Consider the following 26,656-nt stretch of genomic DNA (forward strand, 5'->3'; position numbering starts at 1 on the left):
ATGCCTAATACGGCAATAACCTAAAGGACTCAGAATCAAAAAGCTTAGGAACAAAAAAGCAGCTAGCCCAAATACAACAAGGACTCAGAGTCGAGAAATAAACCACCGGAATCCCCAACTCCATCGCTTTCTCACCCACCGCTGTAAACACCCCGTCAGCGATCAAGCACGTCGCCGGCGCCGGAGATTCCAGAAACTCCGGCAAACTTCGGATGACCTCGGCTTCATAGAAGCTCACCATGGAGGCAAACTTCGCCGGAGGCCGGGGGTCGTCGCCGGAGATTCCATCGGAAAATTGGGAGAATTTAACTCGAGGAAAGCGAGACGGGAGGTCGGGGAGACGTTGGTGGACGAATTCGGCGTTGAGGAAGGTGATGTTGAGCTGGTCAGAGGAGAGAGAAAGGAGGTGAGCTAGCTTTAAGAAGCAGTTTATAGGGCCTTGTAGTGGTAAGGGGAGTAGTAACACTCTTGTATGAATACAATAATTTAACGTGTCTCTAATTTAATATAAACACTACATGACCCAACCTCACCAAACACGACTTAGAGGTTGTTATATACACCCGAGTGTGTCGTATATCAATGAGTTTTTGTTCTCATTTTGATGATTGTTTTTCATTTAATCATCAAATGAAAAGCAAAAGCTAATCTTATGTTAGTTGGGTGTATGATACATCCTATTGTATATAACAAATTCTAAGTTATCTGAATTAATACCACGAATATAGAGTATATGAAATTTGTATGGAAATGATGGAACTAATCCTAATATCACGTCAACTCACATGGATATTAACGTAAATTACAAACTAAGATTGAAAGCTTAAAGAAAATATTCAAAGTTTATTTTTATTTAAAAAAAAAATATGCAAAGCTTATCACTTACAGTCTATATTGTGTATAACTGAAATTACTCCGGACTCTATTATACAAAATAATAAGTCATATATATATATAGTTATATTATGCATTTAAAATGACTTAAACTAATGTATTAAAGTAAAAGTTTGGAAACAATGCACCTAACATTATTAATTATTGGGTTGTTTACTTATAATAATCCCCATGTAGCTAGCCATAACTAAAATATTCCACCGAAAAAACAAAATTAAATTAAACAAATATATATGGTGGGGAATAGATGTAGATTTTATTTTATTTTCCGTTAAAAGCTCACATCATACTATTGCTTTCACTCAATACAATCCACTCTTACCTAAAGCTCCCTTCGTAATCTTTTGTTTGCTCCATATGAATAAGGTTCATTTTATTAAGTTTTGGTTGTATAAAGTTCATCGGAAAGAACATTGGTGGAATCACCAATATTTTTTGCGAGTATCAAAGCGAACTTTTATGACTATTTAAGACATGGAATAAACTTAAAAGGACAATCAAAAAAAAAAAGGTTTGAGCAAATAATAGGGGATTGACTGATTGAGTACTTAGTCCTCTAATTCAATGATACACATCTCGCATGGGCATTAAGATGATTTGGAGGTCCGTAAGTCGACACTCCATGAATAAGGGCATGTTCTCTTACGTTGAAATTCAGTTCAACTCAATTCAGCTCCTAATTTCCTTCTCTTACAAAGTATTCATTTCAGTTCAGTTCAGTTCAACTCAATTCATTTCAGTTCAGCTGAGTTCAGTCAATGAAAACAGGCCCTAAATAGGTTTCTACAATAATTACAACTTCTTTCACGTGAGATTAATTGCAACACTTACCTTTTTCATCTGTTTCGTATTAATTATAACACTTCTTTATTTGGTAAAAGTCTACTATTATTTCATTATTTCTCTCCACTAATCTCACTTTCACTACTATTTCTTTCTCTTTCCCATCATCAAATAATACTCATACCAACCGTACTTACAGTATTATAAAATCCTCAGTATGGTTCTCATTTTCACACTATGTTTTTGCCTTACCAAGCTAAGTGTTATGATTAATCAGAAATGGAGGGAGCATGAGGGAAAAAAAAGAAAAAAAAAAGGACGATTTCTCGTTCTAAGATCCCAAACTTAATATTGTGTCTGTCACCATTAAAATTAGTCTGATTAGCTCTATACAGCTTAAAACATAATTACTCAATGAAAAGAATGACTTAAATAACTGGAATGGGATATTACATTTAACAGTTAATGGATACAGGTTGAATCAGCTCCTGATTGCACAATATTCACAAGGCTATCCAACCGAAACAAAGCAAATAGACTCGAGCTATATGTAACATACAACACCCACGTACATTCATGACAGTTGAAAAAATTCAGGAAATGGTTTGGAAATGGTGCATTGATCTCCTGTCCAATGTCATGCCACACTATCTTGTTGTATTCTCTTGCTGATCTTTATGGGCAGTAATTAGATATCAACCACTTCATAATGTTACAACAACTTGACTATCGAATCTTCATTCGAGTGACCAGTATCAGAAGGTCAAGGGAACAAAAGCCTAAGCAGGAAAATCACAAATCTCCCGAGAGCATCACAGGCTTCACAAAACAATTTATATTTTTGTACACTCTCCTAGTAAACACAATGCTAACAGCCGCCTCCACTCTCAACAGCTACTGCGTCGAATCCGATTTGCAAATGTCTCCACGACAAAGCGGACATACCCTGAGCAACAAGGAATATAGACGGTTAAGGATGTAAGCATCCAAAAAAAGGCATATTTTAAAAAGGAACAATCGAACACACAACAAGAGCAGCGACCAATTTGTGATGATAGGTGTTAAAGCGAGCAACTTGGGACTTGTAAGAGGCAGTACATGGAACAGATTAACTACATCAACAGGGTTGACAGCTGACTAATGAGATTATAAGAAAAATTATTTTTCTAAACATAGCCACTTCTCTCCATTAATTCATCTATAATTCACTCATCATCTACCACACCACGTCAGTGAAAAGTTTTCCACTGTTAAAGCTGCTACTATCCATAATTATTATGATATGATTAGTAATCATCGAATCCACTCCGTCAATACATTTTTACGGTATCACAGGTTCAATCTGCTCCAGTTCACTGTCTTCATAAATTTATGCAAAGCCGCTCTGACCAACACTCCAACCAGATGTATCAATCTATTGCAAATCTTTGACTGGACAGGCCCACTTAATTACATCAGTGGGCCAATTATTGGACTATTTTATGAGAGTTAGTATAACAATTCAAATTTGGAACAAAAATATTCAGGTGCAAGCCTCCAAGACAAGCAATCCTCACATGTGACAAGAAACTAATAAAACAGAGCATTTTCAAATCTTGAGAGAATCATGACTGAATGTAATTATAAAATTAAAGGTTTCACATTCTTACTTATTATAAAATTTCTAATGCATAATGCAGCCACATTTGTTGTGTCATTAACTGGTTTTTCTACAGTCAACTAAATTATTTTGATTTTGAAGAACCTTTGGAAAAAATCCCATCGTTCCCCGTTTGGTTCACAGATACAAGCCAAATAGAAGAATTTTGGATGTTAAGATTGTTTACAGATACAAGCCAAATTGATACACAGCATCTAAACACAACTTTTATAGATGGCATAGATATAGAGCATCCCCTTGACTTGCATACACTCCCCCTTGTTCTAGACATTTTTAGAAACCAAGCATTACCCTTCACTTCAAAAACCTAGTGGTCAGCTCAAGGGTAGGGGGTGGTACAGCAATGTGATTTCCATGGGTTTATGCCAGTCTGTGGCCTGATCTTGCACAGTTTATACCGGTAACAGATTCACTCCGGGCAAGTAAACGAAGCTAGACTTACCTTGATCTTTTTCTCTACTGCGCCTCTTTTACTTCTTCCTTATTCTCTTTGTCTTACCCAAAAACTGTGACATACATATTTTAAGCTTCTCATTACCTACAAAAGTCCACCTTTTTCAGTACTCCTTGAGCTACATTTTTCAGTATTCTTCATCTTTTTCTAAATTAAGCAGCCCCGTAGGAGAATAGTGATGGAGATGTACCATGGCATTCTCTTAATATTTGAAGGAGGTTATCTTAAAATACAGTCGATACCAACTATGAGTAGCCTAGTTATTCAAGACCTGGGTTCAGATTTGTGTAAATAAACCATACAAACACACATATGGTCTGTATAATATCAGTTCATCACACTTGTATAGATATTCCCAACCATTGTAAGGGATGCAACACATTACATGATGTTTAATAAAGATTAGAGATTATGACATAAATCAGTGCCTAGTATAAATTGGAATAAAAACTACAACAGTCCCCTACAAGTTAACATCTTCCATTTAAAGATGTCCTAAAAGGAAATAAAGTATTCTTATAGTAAATCTTCCTATATTTCTCTAAGATTGGGCCCATACACCCACACTCTCAATAATCTCTGTTTAAAAAGTAGACGGTCATCTGCTCCAATTATTTATTAATAACAAGTTCAGCATTTGCACATTACTTTTATTTCAAATTATTGAAGTCATACAAGATCCAGATTTTATTCCTCCCCTTGCACCTTCCAAAATCTTAAGATTCTTAACTAACTCCCACCACCCCCTCCCTCACCAAACCCCAAAGGCTAAATTAACCCCCCCTCTCCCTTGACACACATCATCATCAAGATGGCCTGTCGAAGTCATTGACAATACCAGAAACCAAATAGAGCATTTAATCTACTTCAAAAAGCCACTTTTAAAATGATCAGCCCTTAACACTATTCTCTTCACTTTAATCACCTACACAATCTCCCCTTTTGTGCTCTTTGCTCAATACCCAAATGTTTTACCGGCAACTGCAAGTGCCCAATGGTGAACAGGGAACTCCCTGCCCCAGTTCCTCACCGGTAATGATCCAAAGTCATTATCACGCTCAGCTACACTCGAAGGATATTAGACAATTTAAAGAGCATTTGACATGTGCAATCAAGGATCACAAGCATCCAAAAGTCAACAATAATGAATATATGATTTATAAGTCTAAATTAGATTTTCCTTGGAGCACATACCTACCACTGCTAGATAAGAATAAAAATTCATTGCCGGCAATTTATAAAAGGACAGCAAACCTACATAATCTTCCTTTTGAACCCCTCAAAAATATGTCTCCCCGTGTAACACATGAAATTAGTTAAAAAGGAGAATAGGACCACATCACATTGCCTTTATAATCAGACGCATTGTAGTTTCTTGTATGCATAACATGTTCATGCTATTGTCTACATGTGCAGCAAAATTGTCTTGTATGGTGCAGCTTTAGCAGGTTAAAAAATCTTGGCCTGAACAAGCTCATATTCATCAATGTACTAAATTCAATTGTAATCTACTGGTTGAATCTTATGGTTTGATTTTTTATTTTTTTTTCCTAAAGCCCCCACTTAGAACAAGATCACCAAAAATACTGCAATCTTAGATGTGGCAGGCTTGGCCACTTTACAATTCAAACATCAATAATCCTGTTTTAGAATTTTATGAATATGAACAAGGGGCAAGATTTACCTATGAATTTCCTTCAGCCACTTGTCAACACACTTCTTATGAAACTCATGATGACAGGGCAATATTCGCATGTCATCGCCTTCCTCGTACTCCAAAAGGCATATGTAACATCTGTTGAGGCAGTCAAACCTTCAAAATTAGATTATCCTATTGCCACAAACATGTTGAATAAGTTGAGATAGAACACATAGAGCATAGTAGCATACTGAAGGACAAGGTATATATTTTATTTTGAAAAAAAAAAAAAGAATACCAACCCTCAAAACCGAATCCTACAAGTAAATTAGCCTAGACTTCTACTGTAATAATATTATGGTAGACGTAAAACATTGGCACATTGCCTAACATAGATCTTAAAAAATAAATAATTAAAGATGCATACAAAAATAAAACCACAGGGGTGCAAGTAGAATAAGGACAAAACAACTATGTTGCACACAACTGTTTCCCCACATTGCCTAGAATTACAACTACTATAAAAAAAATAATTTGAACTGGCTCTATCATCTATTATAAGTTGAATTATACCCAAAAAAGTTCGTAATTGTGGACCAAAGTGGAAACATGGTTAAATGGATTAACAAAAGCAGCAGTGCAAAATTTACTACACCATACAAGGTGGGTTATCAATCATTCTCCTTCAAATAGGATTCAGACTTACTGTGCAACCTCCTCGCTCTGAATTTTTGTTGACTTAGTGTATGCTTTTACAGGTAAGGATTCTACAACTTCGTTTGGTGCTGGAACTGATCCAATCGAAGATACAGAAGGTCGGGAGGATAACACCACTGATTGCTGGTGAATTTCATCCAGAACCTAGTTAATTAAGTACAAAGTATTAAACAATCAACTGATTCTAAAATGGCAATTGAGAAAGAATAATAAATGGGATCCATTGCTCCACAGAGGCACAAAAGAATGGTAGTGAAAAATACCTCAAACAGAGCCTCGGCTAGCATAACAATTCTCGATATACTAGCTCGAGCACCATCATTATTTGAATTAGAATCTCTGGTACTGAAGCGACAAGAACAACGACCAGTACGATGCTGCCCTGACAGAATACAATACCTTTCATGCCCTGATAGATTCTCAAAACGACTACCCAAACGCTGAAGAGCCCGTACCTGAAAATGTTTACATCATTAGAAGGTGGATTAAAAAAAAAACATGCTAATTGACTTGACATTTTTGAATGATAATTTATACCTATCCTTAAACCATATTCCAGTTGGATCATACACAACATACAGAAAACTAGAATCTAACAATAGACATGAAAAATAATTAGAAGCTAAGTTCTATAACAGCACAACATAAAGTTTATTTAGCCAAGATATTTTATAAGTGGAAAAGCTAGGTAGTTGAAAGGTAAGCGAGCAGTTTTATTAATCGCCATCTAGCAATAGAATATAAACAGACCTGAGACCTAATTCTTCTTCTCCGCTCCAAGAAATTAGATCTATGCTCCAGTGAATCATGATGCCTGCCTTCACTAAGGTTTGATATCTCAACATCATTATTTTGGCTCACGAAATAGGAGTTAGGCATGTTAGGCAACGGATATGGAGAAGACACCAGAGAGTTAACAGGATTTCCATCAGAAGAAGTTCCTCTCTCCTGTGGCAAAGGAGAAAGAGTCAAGTCTGAAAATGATGATCTTCGTAGAACTCTATCACGGAGCCTTCCCACACTTAAAGTTCTACTAAATCGAACATTGCGATCTGCTGGTTCTCGTGCACCGTTTCGACGGTCCCCTATTCTCCTGTTCAAACCCTCCACATCTATATGACTTTCAAGAGAAGGTAAATGGACATCTGGCCTAATTCTCTCACTATCATCATCCACCAGATCTTGTGCAGAAATGACCTCATTATCTTGCAAAGAGCCAGACAAAATAGGATTTTCAGGGTGCCGAACTAGATTTATAGAAGAATCGCCATGAGATCCGACCGAGGTACTGGTGAATAGAGAATTCAGATTGCTATTATGTTGACTTGCATTACCGTTAATTAAGCGGCGGGGAAAACCTCCTTGCAGATGAAGGTCTTCTTCACCACTTGAAATGGCGAAGCTTGTGGGAGAAGAAGGATAAGCCCTTGACGAGCCTACACTGGCAGCTCTGCTCAGTCGAAAACTAACACTACCAGGAACAAAACTGAAGCGAGATAAAAATCGGCTCGAATGATTCAGAGATTGGCCAGAGAAAGCTTGCGATGAACTTCCATCAGCCCTGCTGCCTGCTCCAATCGCATGATCCCATTCACCAAGCTCAATATTAGAAGATACACAGGGCATGTTATCAGGCCCGTCAACTTTAGATGTTTGGTAGCACTGAACTTTCACTTCATCAGACTCTGGTTCAAGTCGCGGCAATCTTGTCCGACTAGCTTCACCATTATGATCTATAACCTGTAGGTACAATCATTCCATAAGCTGAATGCATCTAAAAAAGTGACATGAGAACTATATTCAGACTTGGCATTAACAGTCCACAAAGTACGATTATGATATATGGCTTCTCCAACTATAAACATTTGGGAGGCAGGACAATCAATTGAACCAATACCTCATTATTTGAATATTTAAACTTGTCATTTCAACTAAAAATAACACATATTTTCCAACAGCAGATCAAAGCCTCAAAGACGTAAGTTCTTAACTTCTTATCTAGAACTACATGTTAGAATGGTTTCTGCTTTCAGTGATCAGACTGGATCACATGCAAATTACTGTTGAGCATCTTGCAACACTCCAAAGGAAATGTAAGGCCCTTCTAAGTGTACTAGTAAGTTGTCATTTTCTTAAAGGAAATACTTTGAGACATTCAGGTACAGTACACTAAACATTAAGGATTGAAAGGTTGAACTGTGAAGTCGCAGCAAGGAGTTGCACATTCCCTCAATAAATGTCAGTATACCTATTAGTTACATGTTAAACCTGATTTTAGTCTAGTAATCCCTACATTTCACATCAATAACACTATCAAGTGAATCATCATAATCACACATTTTGAAAGTCTGAAGTCTGAATATCCATGGATGTGAGAAAACCTTACAAGTAAGCTTGATCAGTGAAAATTCATATCAACATTTGTGAGACCTTTAACAATAGGGGATAGTTGGATACTCAAAGAGTACTATGCATCTCCAATACCTTCACTGCCATTCACACCTAACTTGAAGTCCCAACAATCACATTGCACAAATCTTATTGAAATCCTTCCCACATACTGGTGACTTGAAAAAGTTAAAATTTATAATAAATTTCTTATTAAAATGCTTTCCTAAGGAATTTAAACATGCTTGTACAGAATTTGATCTTGTGACCTCAAGTTTATACAGTAAAGTGTTCAACACTAAACCAAGCAATATAATGAGAAGGCATCACCCAAACCTACAAACTAGTTCTTTTATAAACGATAAATTGCAATATTACAATTTCTACCTGTAATTTCAGACTTTCAGTTCATTGATATATACTTGCCCCTGTCCACAAAGATGATAAGGATTTCTAAAATATTCGGAACAAACTTGAATATACAGGATGTGATCAACACAATGTACACACTTTGCATAAAAAGTGTACGAAGGGTTGTGTTGGCAAAGGAATAATTCGTCAGAGTTCACTTCATATTCATACTAACAGATATTATGTTACAGTTTGACAATCTATACAACTACATCACCAATGATGATGTCTATAGATCAAGAAAAGAACACGATCCTCTGTAAAAGTGACTCAAATGAGTAATATCGAAACCAGAAACTCCAAATTATATATGGTCATTTAGCAGCTGTGATACTACATTTATCAACATAGGAGAGGTGAGGAATTAACATACTAACACCATAGCGGATACTAAGAAGTAAGAACCAACACTATAATTCAGCTACTTCTTACTATTAAACTCCATTTTTCCAATAGAAAGCTTATATTATAAAGCAACTCTCTTCTGAAACATTTTGGGGAAGGTGGGTGTGGGGGGGGGGGGGGGGGGGGGGGACCTCATATAGTGCTCAATAATACCATAATCTATAATTGGATTCACCTTTAAACTTTTATATTTTGTGGGGCGCAAAACTATCCTTTCAAGATTGAATCCATCATAAAGGTTAGATATACTACTCCTTCCTCCCAAACATAACAATGTCTTCCACCTTAATGAGTTGCAACTATTAACATCGAAACGATAAGCATCCATCCTGTCTATCAAACCCGAAACAAACCCCCTTAAACATCATTGATCATTCCACCTCTTGCACACCAAAACCAATAAAAACACGAAATCATTACAAAAATACACTACATTTTCAGCAACAATCTGTCAAAGACAGCACAATGCACATCAAATTCCAATTACACATTACATTCACATAAACCAATATTCAAATTCAAAAATATAAAATAAAGAACCATAAAATTAAAACCCCTAAAATATAAATATGATTAAATGTAAACAATGAAAAACAATCACCTGATCATCATCATTATCATTATCATTATCATCATCGCTTTCATAAGCTCTTGACGACGATCCAAGACAAGGAGAACTAAAAACTCCTCGATTTTTACCCCTTCTCCTACCACCAACAACCGCCGATGAAAACGACGACGTAGAAGAAGCAGAAGACGCAACACTACCCTCACTACGACGCGTTTTACTACTCCCGGATCCCATCTTCCTCCTCTTTCCCCCAAATTCACCAATCACAACAACATTATCATACAAAAAACCCTAATCGCCGGAAACAACACCCCACATTATAAAATCAAAATCAAATGAATACCCACTTCAGATCTACCAAGAATAATCAATAATCAATTATTCAACATAATTTCAATTAAATAAAAGGTTTGCTTGAATTCTGGGTCAGTTCAAATAATAGTAATAATGTAGTAGGAGAGAGAAAGAGAAAGAGGAGAGAGAGTGAAAGTAAGTGAAAGCGTGAAAAAGAGAGAAATGAAGCTTTTAAGAAAAGAACATGGCGTTTTTGTTGATGTTGGTAGTGATTATGCCCTATTTTTAGGGCGGATATTTCGATTAAACTGTATTTTGTGTGTTTGGGTTTTGATGGGGTTGGTTTTATGTCTGCACAAATATTATCATGGGGTCCATGTCCTTTTCTTGCTCCCCCTACTCTTGTCCTAATGTAATCTCAATTTTTATTTTTTGTTTTTTTCTTTTTAATTTAGGCGTGGAATTGAAGAATTTTTCAATTTTTAAATTTGAAATGTTCAATTATGGTGTCTTGATTTGATTATTTTTGATAGAATTAGACAAACTTTATTTTGCGCCGTTAAAATGAAATTAATGTATTTTGACATGGTTACACGCAATTCTCATTTCTGTTGATATGGGCACACGCAAATTTCATGAAATTGTTGTCAATGTAACACATACTCTGTATTATCTTTAACAAGGAAGTCAAGAGCAGTTCTCCAATACTTGTTCCTGTGGATAACATTAGCTAAATTCAAACCTTCACCTTCCAACTCTAGAAATTGTTTTATACACCCGGGTACACGGTGCACCCAAGAGTATTTTTTTTTATCATTTCAATGATTATTGCTCATTTTATCATCAAATGAACAAACAAATGTCCTTGGATGTACCGTACACCCGAGTGTATATAACAATCTCTCATTCAACTCAGCTTGATGAAAGACATACTATTCTGCCAAGTTGTGGCAAACATCCACATAAATCTCACTGGGAAGAAGGAAAAAATATCACCTTTTATGTATTTAGCAAACAAACAGTGATCCAAACTTGTCGCATAGTTGACCAATTGAAAATTAAACTACACTATAACTATAATTGATGCATGCTCACTATTACATAACCCACACCGTGCATCATTGGAAACGTGTATGTCTCTCGGCAAGCCTTCCCAGTGTTGAGGATTTACTAAGTTTCAAGGAGCATTAATATTACTTTCATACATCATTTCTAACTCCAGCAAGATGCATATATTGAGCACGCACAAGATCCAATTAGCCAAACCAATAACCCATTTAGTGTCTGTTCTCTTCAGATTATTTTCAGTTCAGTTTAGCTCTAATAAGTTCATTTTAGTTCTTAATTTTTCCTTCTCTCATAAAATATTCAGTTCAATTCAGTTCAACTCCAATAAGTTCAGTTCTCAGTTTAGTTCAGCTCAGTTCAGTCAATTAGAATAGGCCCTTGGTCATATAAACAAACGTTATCTAGGGATGTTACCAATATTTGATATCAATCAATGTTAATTATTATAAAGTTGTCTATTACTGAATGATCGTAAAATTTTCAATGCATAACTTCGCCAATGGCCTTAGAAACACCTAAAATATTGATTCAATGCATAAATGGTTGATGCTTTTAGCATTTCGCAAAGACATCGGTGTCTCTTTAAAATCAAAAGGCACCAATTCTTACAAACCAGTGCCTTTAATGCCCTTTTTTCACTATTTCCCTTAAATGCATGCATACACTTACATATACGATAATACAAACTTAGACACTGTATATAGTTTCATTAGTAATGCTTGTCATATTCAATTAAAGAACTTCAATTTATTCAACCGATACTATAAATGAACCAAATAAAAAACACTTATAAGGATTACAATCCAAATTTTGAGGTATTTTCACCAACTTTACAACTTGAAAATAGCTCACAAAAAAAAGTCATAATGAACCTTTTGGATTATTTGAAATACCAAGTGATCCATTTCAATTCAATTGAGTTTTTCACTTTTGTAAACTCTACATAAATTCAAATATGGGTACAATAGTTTAAATAAACATACGACGAAAGTTTTCAATTGAGGCTCATTTTGCATTAAGATAACGAGAAAACAAAAGTCAAGCCTATTCGAGCAATGGAGATCTTAGGCCATTATACTAAAATGGTTATAAAGTGGATCGAGTTAGCTTTTATCTCTACCTGTGTGACAACTTATATTTAGCCCACAAATGGATATACATAGATTATCATGGAGAGTCACTGAATATAGTTGGGTACATATCTTAAGGGCACTTTGCGCGTTTTGTAGAGAGATATTGGCCGAGAGAGAAAGTGAGTAATTTGGAGAATCATCACCAACATTCTAGGGGACCGTTTGGTTGGGATTAATTATCAAAGGGAAAAGGGTATCATTCCCTTTGTTGTTGTTTGTCGTTTGTCCATTTTTGTCATTCCCTTTCCCCATTTTTATTTTTGAGTTTACCCATTTTTATTCCAAATTGATTCCCCACCCCTAGCCCTTTGCATTCCCTTCCCTAACCACCACTTCACCACCAGCCACCACCTTCTAACCTATCTCCACCACCCAGTTGCCCACCGACGCCCCTCCCATGCCCACCGACTCCCCCGATAAACCCTCATCTCCCCTGAAAATATTCCTCCACCACACAACCACCCTCTCTTTCTCACTTTTCGGGGGGGGGGGGGGAAGGGTGATCGACTATTTTCGTGGTTTTTAGGGTTTTTCCGTTGGTGGGGGAGGGTTTTTGGGAAAGAAGATGGGTTTTTTTTGGGGGGGAGAGGGGGCAGTAAGGGGTCGAGGAGGGGCGGCGAGGGGTGGGGAGGGGCGGCGAAGGGGGTAGTGGGGTGGCTGGAAAGGTGAAAAAAGGGAAGGTGCTGTGTTTATAGTGGTGGTGGTGGGGTGGTGTTTAGAATGGTGGTTGGATTCTTTTGTTTTTTTGGTAAACAAACATCATAGCAAATGGAATGGTTGTTTATTCCATTCTTTTTCATTCCCATTGTTCATTCCATTCTGTTTACTTTGTGCGAACCAAACGACCCCTGGATTTATATTTGAAGAGGTCAAATCCCAATAAACATGCTGCAAGAGTTATGGAGCATATGCGAATCACTGAATGTAGCCTGAATGCATGATGTTAGCATAGTCTAAAGTGTTAGGCAACCTATTAAAAGACCAACTCATTTGATCGGATTCAAGTGGTGTTCCACTCCACCCGCCCACATATTTAACATTTATTAATGTCATCCTAATTAACTAGTCAATCACCGAATGCTCCTTTTTCATCCATGGATGATGGAATCTGTGGGTGGTGAGTTAAGCGAGTGTTGGACGTGAACTAGACGGAATCATAGTTGTGTGCGTGTGAAGCTTATCACTTGTCGAATTTGACTCTTTTTTAAGCTCATTGCTTCTCTTAATGTTTACGTGTACTTTTACTTCATTTTATTTACGGTATCTATTTTAGAAATTATGTATCGGTCAAACCGATACGTACCATGTACTTCAAAAAAAAAAAAATAAAAAAAAAATATAGAGGGATTACCACGATCAAACAAAGTGAGTGACGGACTTAGAGGAAGTGATAGGAAGAAAACACTCCAAGTCCAAACTCCACCGTCGATGACACCCAAATAAATCAAAATGAACGGCACCGGCGAAAACTCAACTCCGGCAACCTTCGATCACAACGAAATCCAGCAAAATCCCCAAATTCTCAACCCCCGAATCCCCAACCCTAACCCTAACAATTTCCCCCACTCAAATTCCCACCATTACCATCACATTTCTCAGCCCCAGCAACAGCAGCAGAGCAACCGCCGTCCTCGAGGCTTCGCCGTCACCGCCGGAAATTCCTCCGGAAGCAGCGATGGTAAAGGGAGGAGAGAGAGAGAGAAGGAAAAGGAGCGAACCAAGCTTCGGGAGCGTCATCGGCGAGCCATCACGAGCCGCATGCTTTCCGGTCTCCGGCAATACGGGAATTTCCCGCTTCCTGCTCGCGCCGACATGAATGACGTGCTCGCCGCTCTTGCTCGGGAAGCTGGTTGGATGGTTGAGCCTGATGGCACTACTTATCGATCTTCTCCTCCACCTTCTCAGCTGGTTTGTTTCGTTTTCTTCCTCATTTATTGTTATTAGCGGTGATTGAAAAATTGATTATGTTATATGGAACCCCAATTGCTGATTATAAGCATTAGTTATGATTTTTAAATGATCCTGTGTTAATTTAGGAATGCACAGCAAAATCACGCAGTTGGTTGGTGGTTATTGATATTTGTGTAGAATTGTGTAAAACTCGAAACTTATTAACTAAGGAATTTGCTTTGTATACTCTAGGTTTCTTTTATTTGTTTTCTTGGTATTATTTGTTGGTGGTGGTTTTGAGTTGTCTTTGTTTGTTGAGTGATAATATGCAAAATTTGAGACTTGTAGTTGGAATAAAAGATGTTTGGGTGGAAGTGTGTACTTATCTCTATTCAGTTGTGGCTTGGTCTTCTGAAAATAAAGATTTAATCTGCAACGCGTTGGATAACCTGATTGCTTGATGGATACTAAAGGTAGCCTTAGCACTTCGAAGGTAAAAATGGGTATTGCCTGTTAGGTGTTGTGTCCATGTTATATATGGGACATTATAATAAATGAAAAATTGATGGAATTTACTATGGTTTTGGTATCAGCATTCCTTGATTGCGTCTGGGTAAAAGTTGTTTGTTTTGGTTCCTTGTTGTAGCAAGGCTCGTGCTGTCTTTTTATAATAAGCACAAACTGAGAATCTTGGGAACAAATCTATTTTCATAGAGAACTATCAGCTGTAGTACTTGTAAAGGAATTATTCCTGATTTTGTATGGTATAATGACTGGCATTTACAGAATGGAGTAAATGACAGGGATTAAATGAAGCGTAAGGATTTCCTGGGATTTATGTGACTTTAGTGTGGTGGAAGTGATCAAGAGCTTAAGATTAAGGAATTAGGGAACATAATGGGGAAAATGACAGGGAATTTTTGTGCAAGGAGAGGGAAATATGGTGTTTCGGCACAAGAACATGATACTTGTGGAGATTTTGGTTCAATGTCACAATTAGCCGAATTAGGTGCTGGAAAGAGTATATAAATGAAATCATTGGAAGTATATTAGTGATTTGTGGATTTTATACTTCTAGATTTCTTTAGGAAAAGTATTGGCTACAACAAAACCAGAATCTGAGATGTTTATTTAGAAGTTGGATATCTGTAAGCTACTGCTGTCCTAAGACATCTTTTACCACCCCCTGATTGATTAAAGTTGCCCCAAGCCCCCAAGGGCTAAATGAAAATTTGTTTTCTCTCACCTTTTACCCTTGTTCAATTAGATCAGAAAAGAGCATTATTATGGTTGGACAACCTTACTACACTGAACTTGCAGATGATACAAGCTGATGATATCTGTCCTTATCCATTTCACTAACCTATAGTATGTATTCTCATTCTAGATTCTGTGGTATCCAGTCCCATTTTGTCTCAATAAACTTAATACAGAAAAGAAATCGTGGTAGAGAATTTACCAGTAATGGGATGTTATAGAAAAGGACTTCATCTGGGAGGGTGCAGCTTATTTTGTTCAGCTGTGTGCTTTTTTTTTTTTTTTTTTTTTTTTTTTTTTTTTTTTTTTTCCTGTTTTGCTTGGCAGTTTTCTGTCCCATTTGTTTTGTGTTTTTTTCTTGATTGACAGGGTCATGACTCTTTTATTTCTTTATCCGTCTGTAATGTAAATACTGTTAAAAATATATAGCTTGAAGCATGCAAATATAAATGCCTATTGCTGGTTACAGTTGATTGCTGAGTCCACCTTGTGGCTGTTCTGAACTGAATATTGAACGGGCGGGGAGCCTGAAGTATTATTAGTTTGCATTTGTTTATAATTTTATATGCTATGTTGTTATGATCACATCAAGATTGTTAGATGATCATTATGTTCCACTTAATGTGTAATTAATCGAGAAAATCTAGGAATACTATTATTTTTTAAGCAATGCTCTTTTGTAGCACGCATTAGTTTCATCAGACACTCTTCTAGTGTAAAGGTCAATATTTGGTCTGTTGGGTCTGTGCCTCTGGCAAAGTCTTCAAGGTCTTTTGTCTGTGTCACTGTGTGAAGCTGAAAATTCCTTACACATTTTGCTACAAGAATTACATGACATGTGGCATTTAGATGAATTAAATAATTAATAATGTTGACAGGGAGGGCTTCCTGTTAGGTCATCTGAAAGTGCCCTTTCTGCTAGTTCTTTGAAGAATTGTTCCATGAAAGCATCATTAGACTGTCAGCCAGCAGTTCTTGGAATTGATGAAAATTTGTCACCAGCATCTCTTGATTCTGTTGTCGTTACAGAGATGGAAACGAAAAGTGAGAAATATAGCACGAGCAATATTGACTCACCTGAATCTTTGGAGGCACATCAGGTATCATACTTTTGCTTTCTAGTAGGAGGAAGCCCTGCCTTTTCTTTATCTGATAATGTGGTTTTATGCTTCAGTTGATACAACATGTTCAATCAGACTTTCACGAGGATAATTACTCTGGAACCCCACATGTTCCTGTGTATATTAAGCTCCAAGTAAGTGATACAGGGTTTAGCCCCTTTTTTTCGTTGCATTTTTTTTTTTGCTTATCCATTGATTACTTGCTGTGTTCCTTGACTTAATTTTTTCATGTTCTATCTGTTTTGTTTATCTTCTACTGATCGTCTGATCAATACTCTTGCTTATGATATTATGCATTGGCCTTTGCAATAGCCGCTACTTGAAGCCTCTTTCATTTCCTCTACAATATAGTTACTGTTTAAACTCTCTATGGCTATATGATTACCTACATGTAATATAATTTTTGTATTCTATGGGCTTAACTATGCTAGAGTGGCATCATCAACAGTTACTGCCAGCTTGTTGATCCTCACGGCATTAGACAGGAGCTAAAGCATCTGAAATCATTAAATGTGGATGGTGTCGTTGTAGACTGTTGGTGGGGAATCGTTGAAGGATGGACTCCACAGAAGTATATGTGGTTGGGATATCGGGAGTTGTTTATGATCATCCGAGAATTTCAGCTAAAAGTACAGGTAGTTGCAGTTTTCCTTGAAATTTTTTCATCATCATTATGCTGTTGTCACAATCTGAACCTTGTCTTATTTATACTATGTCCTTAATCTGCCCTGATCAATATCTACAAGACTACATATACAACAAAAACACAATTTTGTAAAAGTAACACACCTAAATCTCTGCTGCAAGCATGGGTCTGTAGAGGTTTCCCTGACTAGTGTAGACTGCAGAAGAGGCTTTTCTTGAAGACCTACAACTGTTATATTTGAAAGAGGGGGAAAGTATTTTTTGGATCACTGCTGTTAATTTTGTAAATGTAAAGCTGAACATACCTAAGTAGTAATAGTGGAAGGAAGATTGCATAGCTAATATCTGTTAGGTGAATTTTTTTGGTGCATAAGTGGATGGTATTCTAGCATTTCAGGATTCACAAATCTATGGAATAGGCAAATGTGTATGTTTGATGACCACTTTTTTTTTTTTTTTTTTAGATTCTTCAGGAGCTTATTCTATATTCTATAGTACCCCTTCATCCCGAGCTGCTCCTTGCACTATCTCTAAAGAGTAAACAATATAATGAAAACAAAAACAGTTATCTCATAAAGATTAGGCTTGAGTTACGATGCTCACTTTGTGCTCTGAGGTTGCAACGTCAGAGGGTGGTCATGTTACAATCTGCCTTCTAATTTATGGGGCAAGATTCCAGTTCCATTTTCACTTGTTATGTCTTAGGGTCGAACGGTTTGTAGGCTATGAGGATGATGTCTGGGCTCTTTATATTGTCCTGCTACTTTGCATTTGAAGGTGATAATCACTGTATCTGGTTATTGTAGCTAGCAGTGATAGATTATTTAGAAGCCATCTAACTCTATCCTGTAGCAACTGAATCATGAAATATCTGAAGGTTGTGTTGGCTTTTCATGAGTATGGAGGAAGCGATTCTGGTAATGTATTCATCTCACTCCCCCACTGGGTCCTAGAGATTGGGAAAGACAACCAAGACATATTCTTCACAGATCGCGAAGGACGGAGAAACACTGAATGTCTATCATGGGGTATTGACAAAGAACGAGTATTAAGAGGAAGAACTGGTATCGAGGTAATCATCTTGTTCTTTTTTTTGTTTGTTTGTTTGTTTTTATAAGAGGAAAGCAGAACAATTTGTAACTTACCTGGCAATAGCATTCTGAAACAAACTGTAGGTTTACTTTGATTTTATGAGAAGCTTCCGTTCAGAGTTTGATGATATATTTGGTGATGGTCTTATCACTGCTGTTGAAATTGGTCTAGGAGCATCAGGGGAGCTGAAGTTTCCTTCTTTCCCAGAAAGGTTGGGATGGAGATATCCTGGTGTTGGTGAGTTTCAGGTATATATTTGTTGATGCTGACTCTGTCTTTTGTGCATCTCTTTAGTTTCTGAGTAATGCATCTTAAGAAACCAATAAGGTTGAGTCTGGAGCGTGAATACGCACCTTGTTATGGAGTTAGTGGTGTGTCTCAGGCAGGCAAACTTTGCAATATCAAGAGAAAAATTTGATACTTGAAGGGCCCTTGTATTAGTCTCTAAAGTCTAAGTCAAAGCTTAGAGTGACTAATCTTCATGCTAGAATAATGACATTGCTTTCCCTGTGGCTCCATCGCCCATACATGAATATTTATATGTTGAAGAAAGATTACTATAGATTTGTAAGATTTCTTTTTATGGAAAACTCTTGAGGATTTCTTCATCTGGTTATGGTTCTCTCATGTCATCTGCTGCTATTTCAGCAGCGTGCTGTGCATGATAATCCTTTCTGAAAGGAACCTTGAATGAAAGGTTCTCGTCAGTAGGTTTCTTGTACATTGGCCACCTGAAGTATATCTTCAATATTTCAATCATACAAGAATTTAAGCAATTTAAGATGAGGATAAGACATATAAAGCATCATTAATGTATCAAGTGCTCAGGCCATACTGTTGGCGAGTCCTTGCAGAGCATCTTTCGACTTCTTGCATACGTGACACCGTGCCAGGCTAGTTGCATTGGCCTGTATACTTCCCAGAAAATAGTAATGTTGAAGAAATAATTACGTCAGCACTTCTCTTTATTGTGAAGCTACCATCTCATTTATTTACTACACCTGTTTAATATTGTGAAATTATCTAGCTTTGTATGTATCCAAACACGCTACCATTCAATTTATGACATACTGTGCCTTAGTTTTATTAAATATGCTCGTTTCAGTTTTCTTTCTCCTGAAATCAACCTGGACATGTGACCATAAAATTTGATTCAGTGTTACGACAGATACTTGCAACAGAATTTAAGGAAGGCTGCAAAATTGCGTGGCCACTCATTTTGGGCACAGGGCCCTGATAATGCAGGGAATTATAATTCAAGGCCACCTGAAACTGGGTATTTCTGTGAAAAAGGTGATTATGAAAGCTACTTTGGACGTTTTTTCTTGAACTGGTATGCTCAGATGTTGATAGACCATGCTGACAATGTATTATCATTGGCAAGCCTCACATTTGAAGAAACACAGATAGTTGTTAAGGTAACTTTCGATTGCATATTCTCTGTGTATAATGATGTTATTGCACCTTTTTGCCTGTTTTATTCTTCCCCTTTTAAGCTTCTCTAGACTTCAGATTTGTTAGTGTTGACTATACCCATACCCTATACCAATTCTTTGTGCCTGTGGCCTCTATTCTTTGTAGCTGTAGAGAACTTGAATTTCTTCTCAGTCTTGTGTGATGGAGATTACCACAATGCTCACTGATTGCTTTACACTTTCCATTTTGATGGAGTCAATAAGGTTGAGTCTGGAGTGTGATATTTGAAAACAATTGTGAATTTGTGATGGAGTCAATGTGGTTGACCTCCATGGATTTGTCCCTGGCTTGTATCGTGAATCTGTGATTGTTATAAATGCTTGTGTATCAAGTGATTAGTTATTGATTGATAAATGTTTGAGTATTTTTTTATTTCCGGTCCGTGGAGTCTTGTTCTTTGTTATGAAGTGCCCTGAAGCTATGTTACTTCGACATCCTGTTGTACATTGGGGGTCTGTAATAGACTACACCCTCACAGCAAACAAATATCACACAAAGAACAATGAACAAGCAAATAAATAGACAGCAGCAAGGTTAATTGATTGAATATCAAAGTAGCTTGAGGCTACCACTCTCCAAAATAGTATCTTTAGGATACAACTATCAATTTCAAAATAGTCTACTCTCATAATCCTTACTGATTTCCTCCCTCTTAATTTATATACAAGGTGTACAAATACTAGCTGTTACTGCTACTCTTTTTACTCTACCAATGCTGCTTGCCAAAGTTCCATTACTTGCTGCTGCTCTGCTACTCTCCCACTCTTAATTGCTTTTGTCCTCATGTGCCACCTCCTCCTCTTGCTGCTCTGTTGTGAACGCCATTGTCCCTTGTTTCCCTCTTCCCTTCTTTTCTCTTCTCTGATAATATTGAATGATTGGCAGCCCTTGGCCTTGATCTATTGCAATGTCGCGTGTTAGATCCTCTGACACTTTGACAAGACACCCAAATGGCCTAATATATACTTGCCTTTTATAAAATTTCATAAAATCTAGAGTGTTTGAGGATCAGATACTTTGTCGGACATAGCCCTGGAATTTTTATGATATCTTGTTTTGTTGGGAATTATAAATAATTATGGATAGCCAAACTCATTGATGATAAAAAAATTTCCATTTTAACACAAGGGAGAAATAGTGGGTGGAAGAGATCTTTCAATTTATGCCTAGGATGAGTGTGTTACAATGAAGGATGATCTTTATCTGTAGAAAAACTGTAATTCAAGTACTAAATACTTGCCAAGACATTGGATGGTGATGGTAGTTGGGCACAAGATAATCTCAGATCTGTTGTATCTTCGTAGTCAAAGATTATAATTATGAAACCAGTGAAGGATAGCCTTACAGGGCTAAAATCCATGCGCATCATTTTTCAGAGTCTTAACTCTTAAGCCTGGTGCGAATGTAATGGATAGTTTGGATACTGTGATGATAACAGAGTTGTTTTGAATTGCAATGATCAGTGTTTGGAATTTTGGGAATGGAGTATTTGGGGATGACATAAATGTGTTTTTGAGGATACTCATTCATCTGAGTCATGAATCTACTTTTTAACGATTGGAGTGTCCTGTTCTTGATAATATCTATAGGGCATCAAATCTTATTCCTAAGGTTAGGAATAGAGCACATGCTTTTTCTAGAATGGGCAGGCATATTCATCTGTCACACTTACACTTTGTTTGGATAGCAAAGAAGGAAGGAAAGGAAGGGGAGGGAGAAGAAAGGGAGAGGAAGGTGAGCTCCAATTTCCCTCCAAATCTTTCCAATTTTGGAGGGATTATGCTTATTAAAGAGAGGGAAAATTGACCCCTGCTCTCCTTTCCCCTTCCTTCCCTCAATCCTTTATCCAAACAAGAGATTTTTTCCCCTTCCCTTCCCTTCTTCTTTTCTTTTCCTTCTATCTAAACAAAGTCTAGGAGTAGATAATTCAAATGATGATGTTTGACTTGTTATTTATGAATAGGATGATGGGATTTTGATTGGGATTACATGGTTTCATGCAAAAATGAGAGTTGGATTCATGGAAGGCATTGTTTCCGTTAAGGGTTTGATAGAGTATGTAAGAAGATCAAAGTCCTTTGTGTTTGTGGAAACTCATGGGTGCTTGTGGTGCGGTGCAGTGCCATGTTTACCTGTGGAGGGTTTCTGTATGCTTATATGGTTCAGTGAACAGCATTTTTGATGCCATATATTATGGAGTTGAGGAAAGGTCAAGAGGAGAATCAGAGATTGTAGCATATGTAACAACCAAACCTATCTTAGTAAAAATGTGATAAAATTTACCACACGTATGGTGGATGACACTACAAGCATGCCATGTGATGTTTCAAAATGTCCATTGTTTCCTATAGTCCAAAACTGAAGCACCATATAGAATTCTGTCGGAGGGGAACAAAGAAAACCCCTTTCAGGCATGATAAAACTTAGATTACTGCTACTATGATACAATTTTGATCTTTTTTTTTCTTTTATTGTTTGGAGTGCAGTGCCCTTCTCTTTTACCCAGTAATAAATTTTCTGTCATTCAATTGGTCCATGACATAAAAAAGCTCTCAAATTGGTCAAGTGCCCTTCTCTTTACCTTGATGCATAATATTTGATGGAGAAATAATAAGGCTTGACTTCAAAGTCCAAAGTTTGTGTCCATACACCTGCATTTCAAGTTTAATTCACATACAGATCCCTTATAAAGAAATAATTTGATGGATCTGCAATCCTTTTGCAGATTCCGGCAGTCTATTGGTGGTACAAGACCCCTAGCCATGCAGCTGAGCTTACTGCAGGGTACTATAACCCAACAAATCGGGATGGATACTCTCCTGTTTTTGAAGTTCTCAGAAAGCATTCTGTGACAATGAAATTTGTATGCCCGAGATCCCATATTTATTTTCGGGAAAATGATGAGTCATCTGCTGATCCTGAAAGTTTGAGTTGGCAGGTGATTGTTTTGCCTTTTTCATTGGCAAATTAAGCGGTCAAGCTCATTATTTGGCACTACTGTGATTTCCACTAGTAATTTAATGATATAAATTATAAAATCTTAGTAGCTAACACTTTTGTATTAATAATTAAACAATTGCAACACATACATGACCTGAAATACACTCTGGTTTAACAGGTATTAAATACAGCCTGGGACTGTGGTTTGACTGTTGCTGGTCAAAATGCTGATCCATGTTTTGACAGGGGAGAACACATAAAAATGGTTGAGACTTCAAAGCCAAATAATGATCCCGACCGCCGCCATTTTTCATTTTTTGTGTTTCAGCTACCATCTCCTTTCGTTCAGAGAACATATTGTTTTTCAGAGTTGGACCATTTCATCAAAAATATGCACGGTAAGTATTTGATTTACTCAGGGATTGTTTTATTGATCTAATCAAAAGGGAATTTGAATGCAATTTATTCCTGCAAAATCTAAGTGATTAAATCTAAATGACCAAAAAAATTGACATGAGACTAACAAAATACTATTTTTTTTTCTTTGGTATTTTTATATAGGAAAAATTGCCCGCAATAATCCGACCTTTTGGCCGTCCGCTGAAAATAATCCCACCTACGGATTATTTTTAAATAATCCCACCTTTATACCCACCCCGCTATAAATGATCCCATTTTACTTGGAACCGGTTGAGCAGGTAATTTTTTTTTTTAAGTAGAATTTACACGTGTCACTTATTGATTAGTCTAAAAAATAAATAAAAAAAAGTAAAAAATCACCACCACCCCCTAAGCAACACCTATTCAGCCACCACCATACCCACCACCACCCAACCTAAACCCTGGAACCGCACCCACATATGAAACCACCGCGACGGAGGAAGGAGAGAGAGGCCGAAATCGCGACGGAGGTAGGTGAGAGAGAGAGGCCGGAATCGCGTGAAGGAGACTAGGGGAGAGAGGCTGGAATCGGGATGGACAAAGGGAGGAACGACCGGAATTTGGACGGGGATGGGGAGAGGGACTGAAATCGGGACGGGGGAACAGGTTTTTGAGGGTGGTTGGTGGTTTCAGGGTGAGGGGACCACGAGTCGGCGGTTTAGGGGGAGGGAGAGGGTGGACAGATTGAGTTGTTGGTGGCCGACGGCGCTGACGCTGGAGTTGGGGGGCGGTGATTTCGCGACGGAGGTTGGTGCTGTGATTGCTGTCGTGAAGGAAGGAGATGGTGGTTATGTGATGGAGGGAGGCGGGGTGTTCAGGGGAGGGGGTTCAAGGCACCGCCGGCGCTAGGGTCGGGGGTCTGGGTGACCGGTGCTACGGGATGAGGTGTCAGGGGTGGCGGGGAAGGCTTGGGCTGGTGGTGGTTTTTAATTTTTTTTTTTTTAGTTTTTCTTAAAAATACATTTAACTTTTTTTAAAATTTAATTTATTTTAATTTTTTTTTTGACAAATAACATGGCGACACGTGTCAAGTAACTTGTTATAACAGGTTACATGACCGGTTGGGACCATTTATAGCGGAGTGGGTATAAAAGTGGGATTATTTAAAAATAATCCATAGGTGGGATTATTTTCAGCGGATGGCTAAAAGGTCGGATTATTGCGGGCAATTTTTCCTTTTATATATTGGTTTGTAGTATTACTTGTAAAAGACCAACAAAATAATCCTTCCGTCCATCTGGATCTCAGTGGACTGTTTATTATTTTCAAGATACATGACTAACCAATACTTCCTGAAGTGTAAGATACATATGTTACCAGTACTTGTAGTGGTTGTATTGAGATTACTAACCTATATAAGAATGAATGAATGACTGTTTCTTTGCAATTTGAGGGATACAGTAGGTTTGGTATGGCGATCATGATGTGGTTGCACTGATATTAAAAAATACAACTGAAACTACTTAAGTCTGCATGAACCTGTTATGATGTGATTTGAGTTGCAGGTGCTTCTTTTGTGGAGTTGTAGTTATGTGAGTTTAAGGGTAACGCGATATATCTTTGTAGAATTGTAGTTATGTGAGTTTAAGGGTAAAGTAATATATCTTGTAGAGTTGTAGTTACACGAGTTTAAAGGTAAATCAATATAATTTCAAGTTAAGTTCAATTGAGAGTTGGCTTTCCTCGCCTATCATCTGTAAATTATGAATTAGTACTAGTGTTTTTTTTACCTTCATTCTTTCTTTACCTGCTGTAATGGTTCATTGTCCTCTAGGAGAAAGATGTCATCAAGAACCTGCTCAAGCCTAGTGTACGGACTCCTTGAAATGTCTCTTTTAAAGATTCCTGATTCGAACACAACCTTTGCTCGAACCCAAGCTAGCTGCAAGCTGAGATTTGGTTAGAAAACATGGTATGATCACTGTTGCAAAGTGCTGATGTAGAAGTGTAGATCTGAGGTGATGTAAAACAATATTTCAAGGAATGAAATTGGAAGTTTTCAAGTATGCAAAAGCCAAGTCAGTTTCTATTTTGTTGGCCTGAATTACTTTTGTGTCTGAAATTTCTTTTCTCATACATGTCTATACATCATTCTTCATCCTCCTGTAATTAGGAGTGTTACATGACTACATTCTCTTCATGAAATACCATGAGAAGATTAACTACCAACTTCCATGATTTAAGGATCGCAATAATCGAATAATTATATAGGCTTCTTCCCCTTTCTGCTAAGTAACCATTAAATTCCTTATAATCCACTAGAGTAAAAATCCATGTGACTAATGCTCCATAGCCTATAGTATCTTTTTTGTAAGATCTTGAATGGTTGTCAAAAGCTTCTTCAAATAGGCTTAATAGCTCATAGATTCCAAAGCTATCTTACGAAAGGCTTTGATTGTATATTGTTGAGTCCAATGAACATAACTCCTTGGCTTCGATTAAAGTATTAAACTCAAGAAGCTCAATTTTTTTTCAAGTGATACGAGTCTGATACTTTTCCACTCCATTAGAGGGACCATTCTAACAGCCGTAATTGCTGTTACCAAGTTTAGCGGACTTTGTGAGAAGAGAGACATAATCCACATAAAGAGATCTTCAAGTACAGATAATACTTGTAGAACGAATCACATTAACCTTTGAAATCAGATTTTCTTTGCTGGTTTGTTAATCTCCATTATTGCTGATTTATTGATGTCAAAATCTTGCCTGCTCTCTTCGATCAGTAATACAAGGTTTTTGTTGGGGGTGATAACTGGGAATAAGTTATGTGTGAAACTGAGACAATATTCGAGGGACAAGGAAGAATGGTTGAAGGTAAGCACAAATTTTCAGTTTTATTAGTTGGTGATTTATTTTATCTCATTACAAAATTTTAGTAGACGTCATTACTATTTATCAACACATAAAAAAGTATGATTATTTTAGAAGACAAATTGCTTAAATAAAACTTTCATCAGTACCATAAAATCTATTTCAATTAACTTAGAAGTTGTCTGAAGAACGCGCCCCACACTTTTTCACCAAAAACCAACAAACAAAAAAACCGACCCTGGTTTCAAGAAACCACTCTCCAGCCAGCAGCCTCCCCCCGGATCGCCGGCGGTCGGAGAGGTTGGGCTTGCTCCTCGATCGCCGGCGAACCCCCCCTCTTCCCTTCAAGCTCGCCAAGGCATCATCGGAGCTGTTAATTGACCAACGCCCCTAGCCTTCCCTTGCACTCTCGGGTGGAGTTCCGACCACGACTGCCGTGAACACTGCTGGCGGTGACTACGTGGTGCCTGGTCCCTAGCGGTAGCCGCCTGATTTCTGGTCCTGAAGCCCCCCTCCGTCGGTACTTAATTATGATTTCCTCGTTTTTAACGTTTTTTTCTTAGCTT

The 26,656-nt window shown here is 37.4% G+C and overlaps 2 protein-coding genes across 3 annotated transcripts; one reads left to right on the top strand and one right to left on the bottom strand.

Moving 5' to 3' along the window:
- Positions 1 to 2,084: 2,084 nt before the first annotated feature.
- On the bottom strand, positions 2,085 to 10,935 carry LOC110702603 (probable E3 ubiquitin-protein ligase RHG1A). 2 transcript variants are annotated; one of them, XM_021880340.1, is made up of 6 exons: positions 9,953 to 10,935; positions 6,898 to 7,887; positions 6,411 to 6,602; positions 6,137 to 6,270; positions 5,476 to 5,586; positions 2,085 to 2,623 (listed from the first exon to the last, which is right to left on the bottom strand). In XM_021880340.1, the coding sequence occupies exons 1-6, from the start codon at positions 10,154 to 10,156 to the stop codon at positions 2,572 to 2,574; spliced, it is 1,683 nt and encodes a 560-aa protein (XP_021736032.1). In that variant the 5' UTR covers positions 10,157 to 10,935; the 3' UTR covers positions 2,085 to 2,571. The 2 variants fall into 2 exon arrangements, with proteins under 2 accessions (XP_021736032.1, XP_021736031.1); XM_021880339.1 differs by having other exon boundaries at positions 6,137 to 6,291; positions 9,953 to 10,898.
- A 2,645-nt stretch (positions 10,936 to 13,580) lies between these two features.
- On the top strand, positions 13,581 to 25,297 carry LOC110702604 (beta-amylase 8-like). Its single transcript, XM_021880341.1, has 10 exons — positions 13,581 to 14,325; positions 16,443 to 16,664; positions 16,739 to 16,819; positions 17,117 to 17,320; positions 18,208 to 18,402; positions 18,506 to 18,670; positions 19,580 to 19,840; positions 22,624 to 22,836; positions 23,017 to 23,236; positions 25,054 to 25,297. The coding sequence occupies exons 1-10, from the start codon at positions 13,867 to 13,869 to the stop codon at positions 25,086 to 25,088; spliced, it is 2,055 nt and encodes a 684-aa protein (XP_021736033.1). The 5' UTR covers positions 13,581 to 13,866; the 3' UTR covers positions 25,089 to 25,297.
- Positions 25,298 to 26,656: the final 1,359 nt, after the last annotated feature.

This window comes from Chenopodium quinoa, unplaced genomic scaffold, assembly GCF_001683475.1.
Source record: "Chenopodium quinoa cultivar QQ74 unplaced genomic scaffold, ASM168347v1, whole genome shotgun sequence".
NCBI classification, from domain to species: Eukaryota; Viridiplantae; Streptophyta; class Magnoliopsida; order Caryophyllales; family Amaranthaceae; genus Chenopodium; species Chenopodium quinoa.

Bases quoted from the DNA above. Each gene is read 5' to 3' on its own strand.
- LOC110702604 (XM_021880341.1), top strand. From the start codon at position 13,867: ATGAACGGCACCGGCGAAAACTCAACTCCGGCAACCTTCGATCACAAC. The intron at 14,326-16,442 runs GTTTGTTTCGTT...TAATGTTGACAG, and splicing joins CTCCTCCACCTTCTCAGCTG to GGAGGGCTTCCTGTTAGGTC. The intron at 17,321-18,207 runs GTAGTTGCAGTT...AAATATCTGAAG, and splicing joins AATTTCAGCTAAAAGTACAG to GTTGTGTTGGCTTTTCATGA.
- LOC110702603 (XM_021880339.1), bottom strand. From the start codon at position 10,156: ATGGGATCCGGGAGTAGTAAAACGCGTCGTAGTGAGGGTAGTGTTGCG. The intron at 6,292-6,410 runs GTATTTTTCACT...TTAATTAACTAG, and splicing joins TAGCCGAGGCTCTGTTTGAG to GTTCTGGATGAAATTCACCA. The intron at 5,587-6,136 runs GTAAGTCTGAAT...CTGCCTCAACAG, and splicing joins CAGAGCGAGGAGGTTGCACA to ATGTTACATATGCCTTTTGG.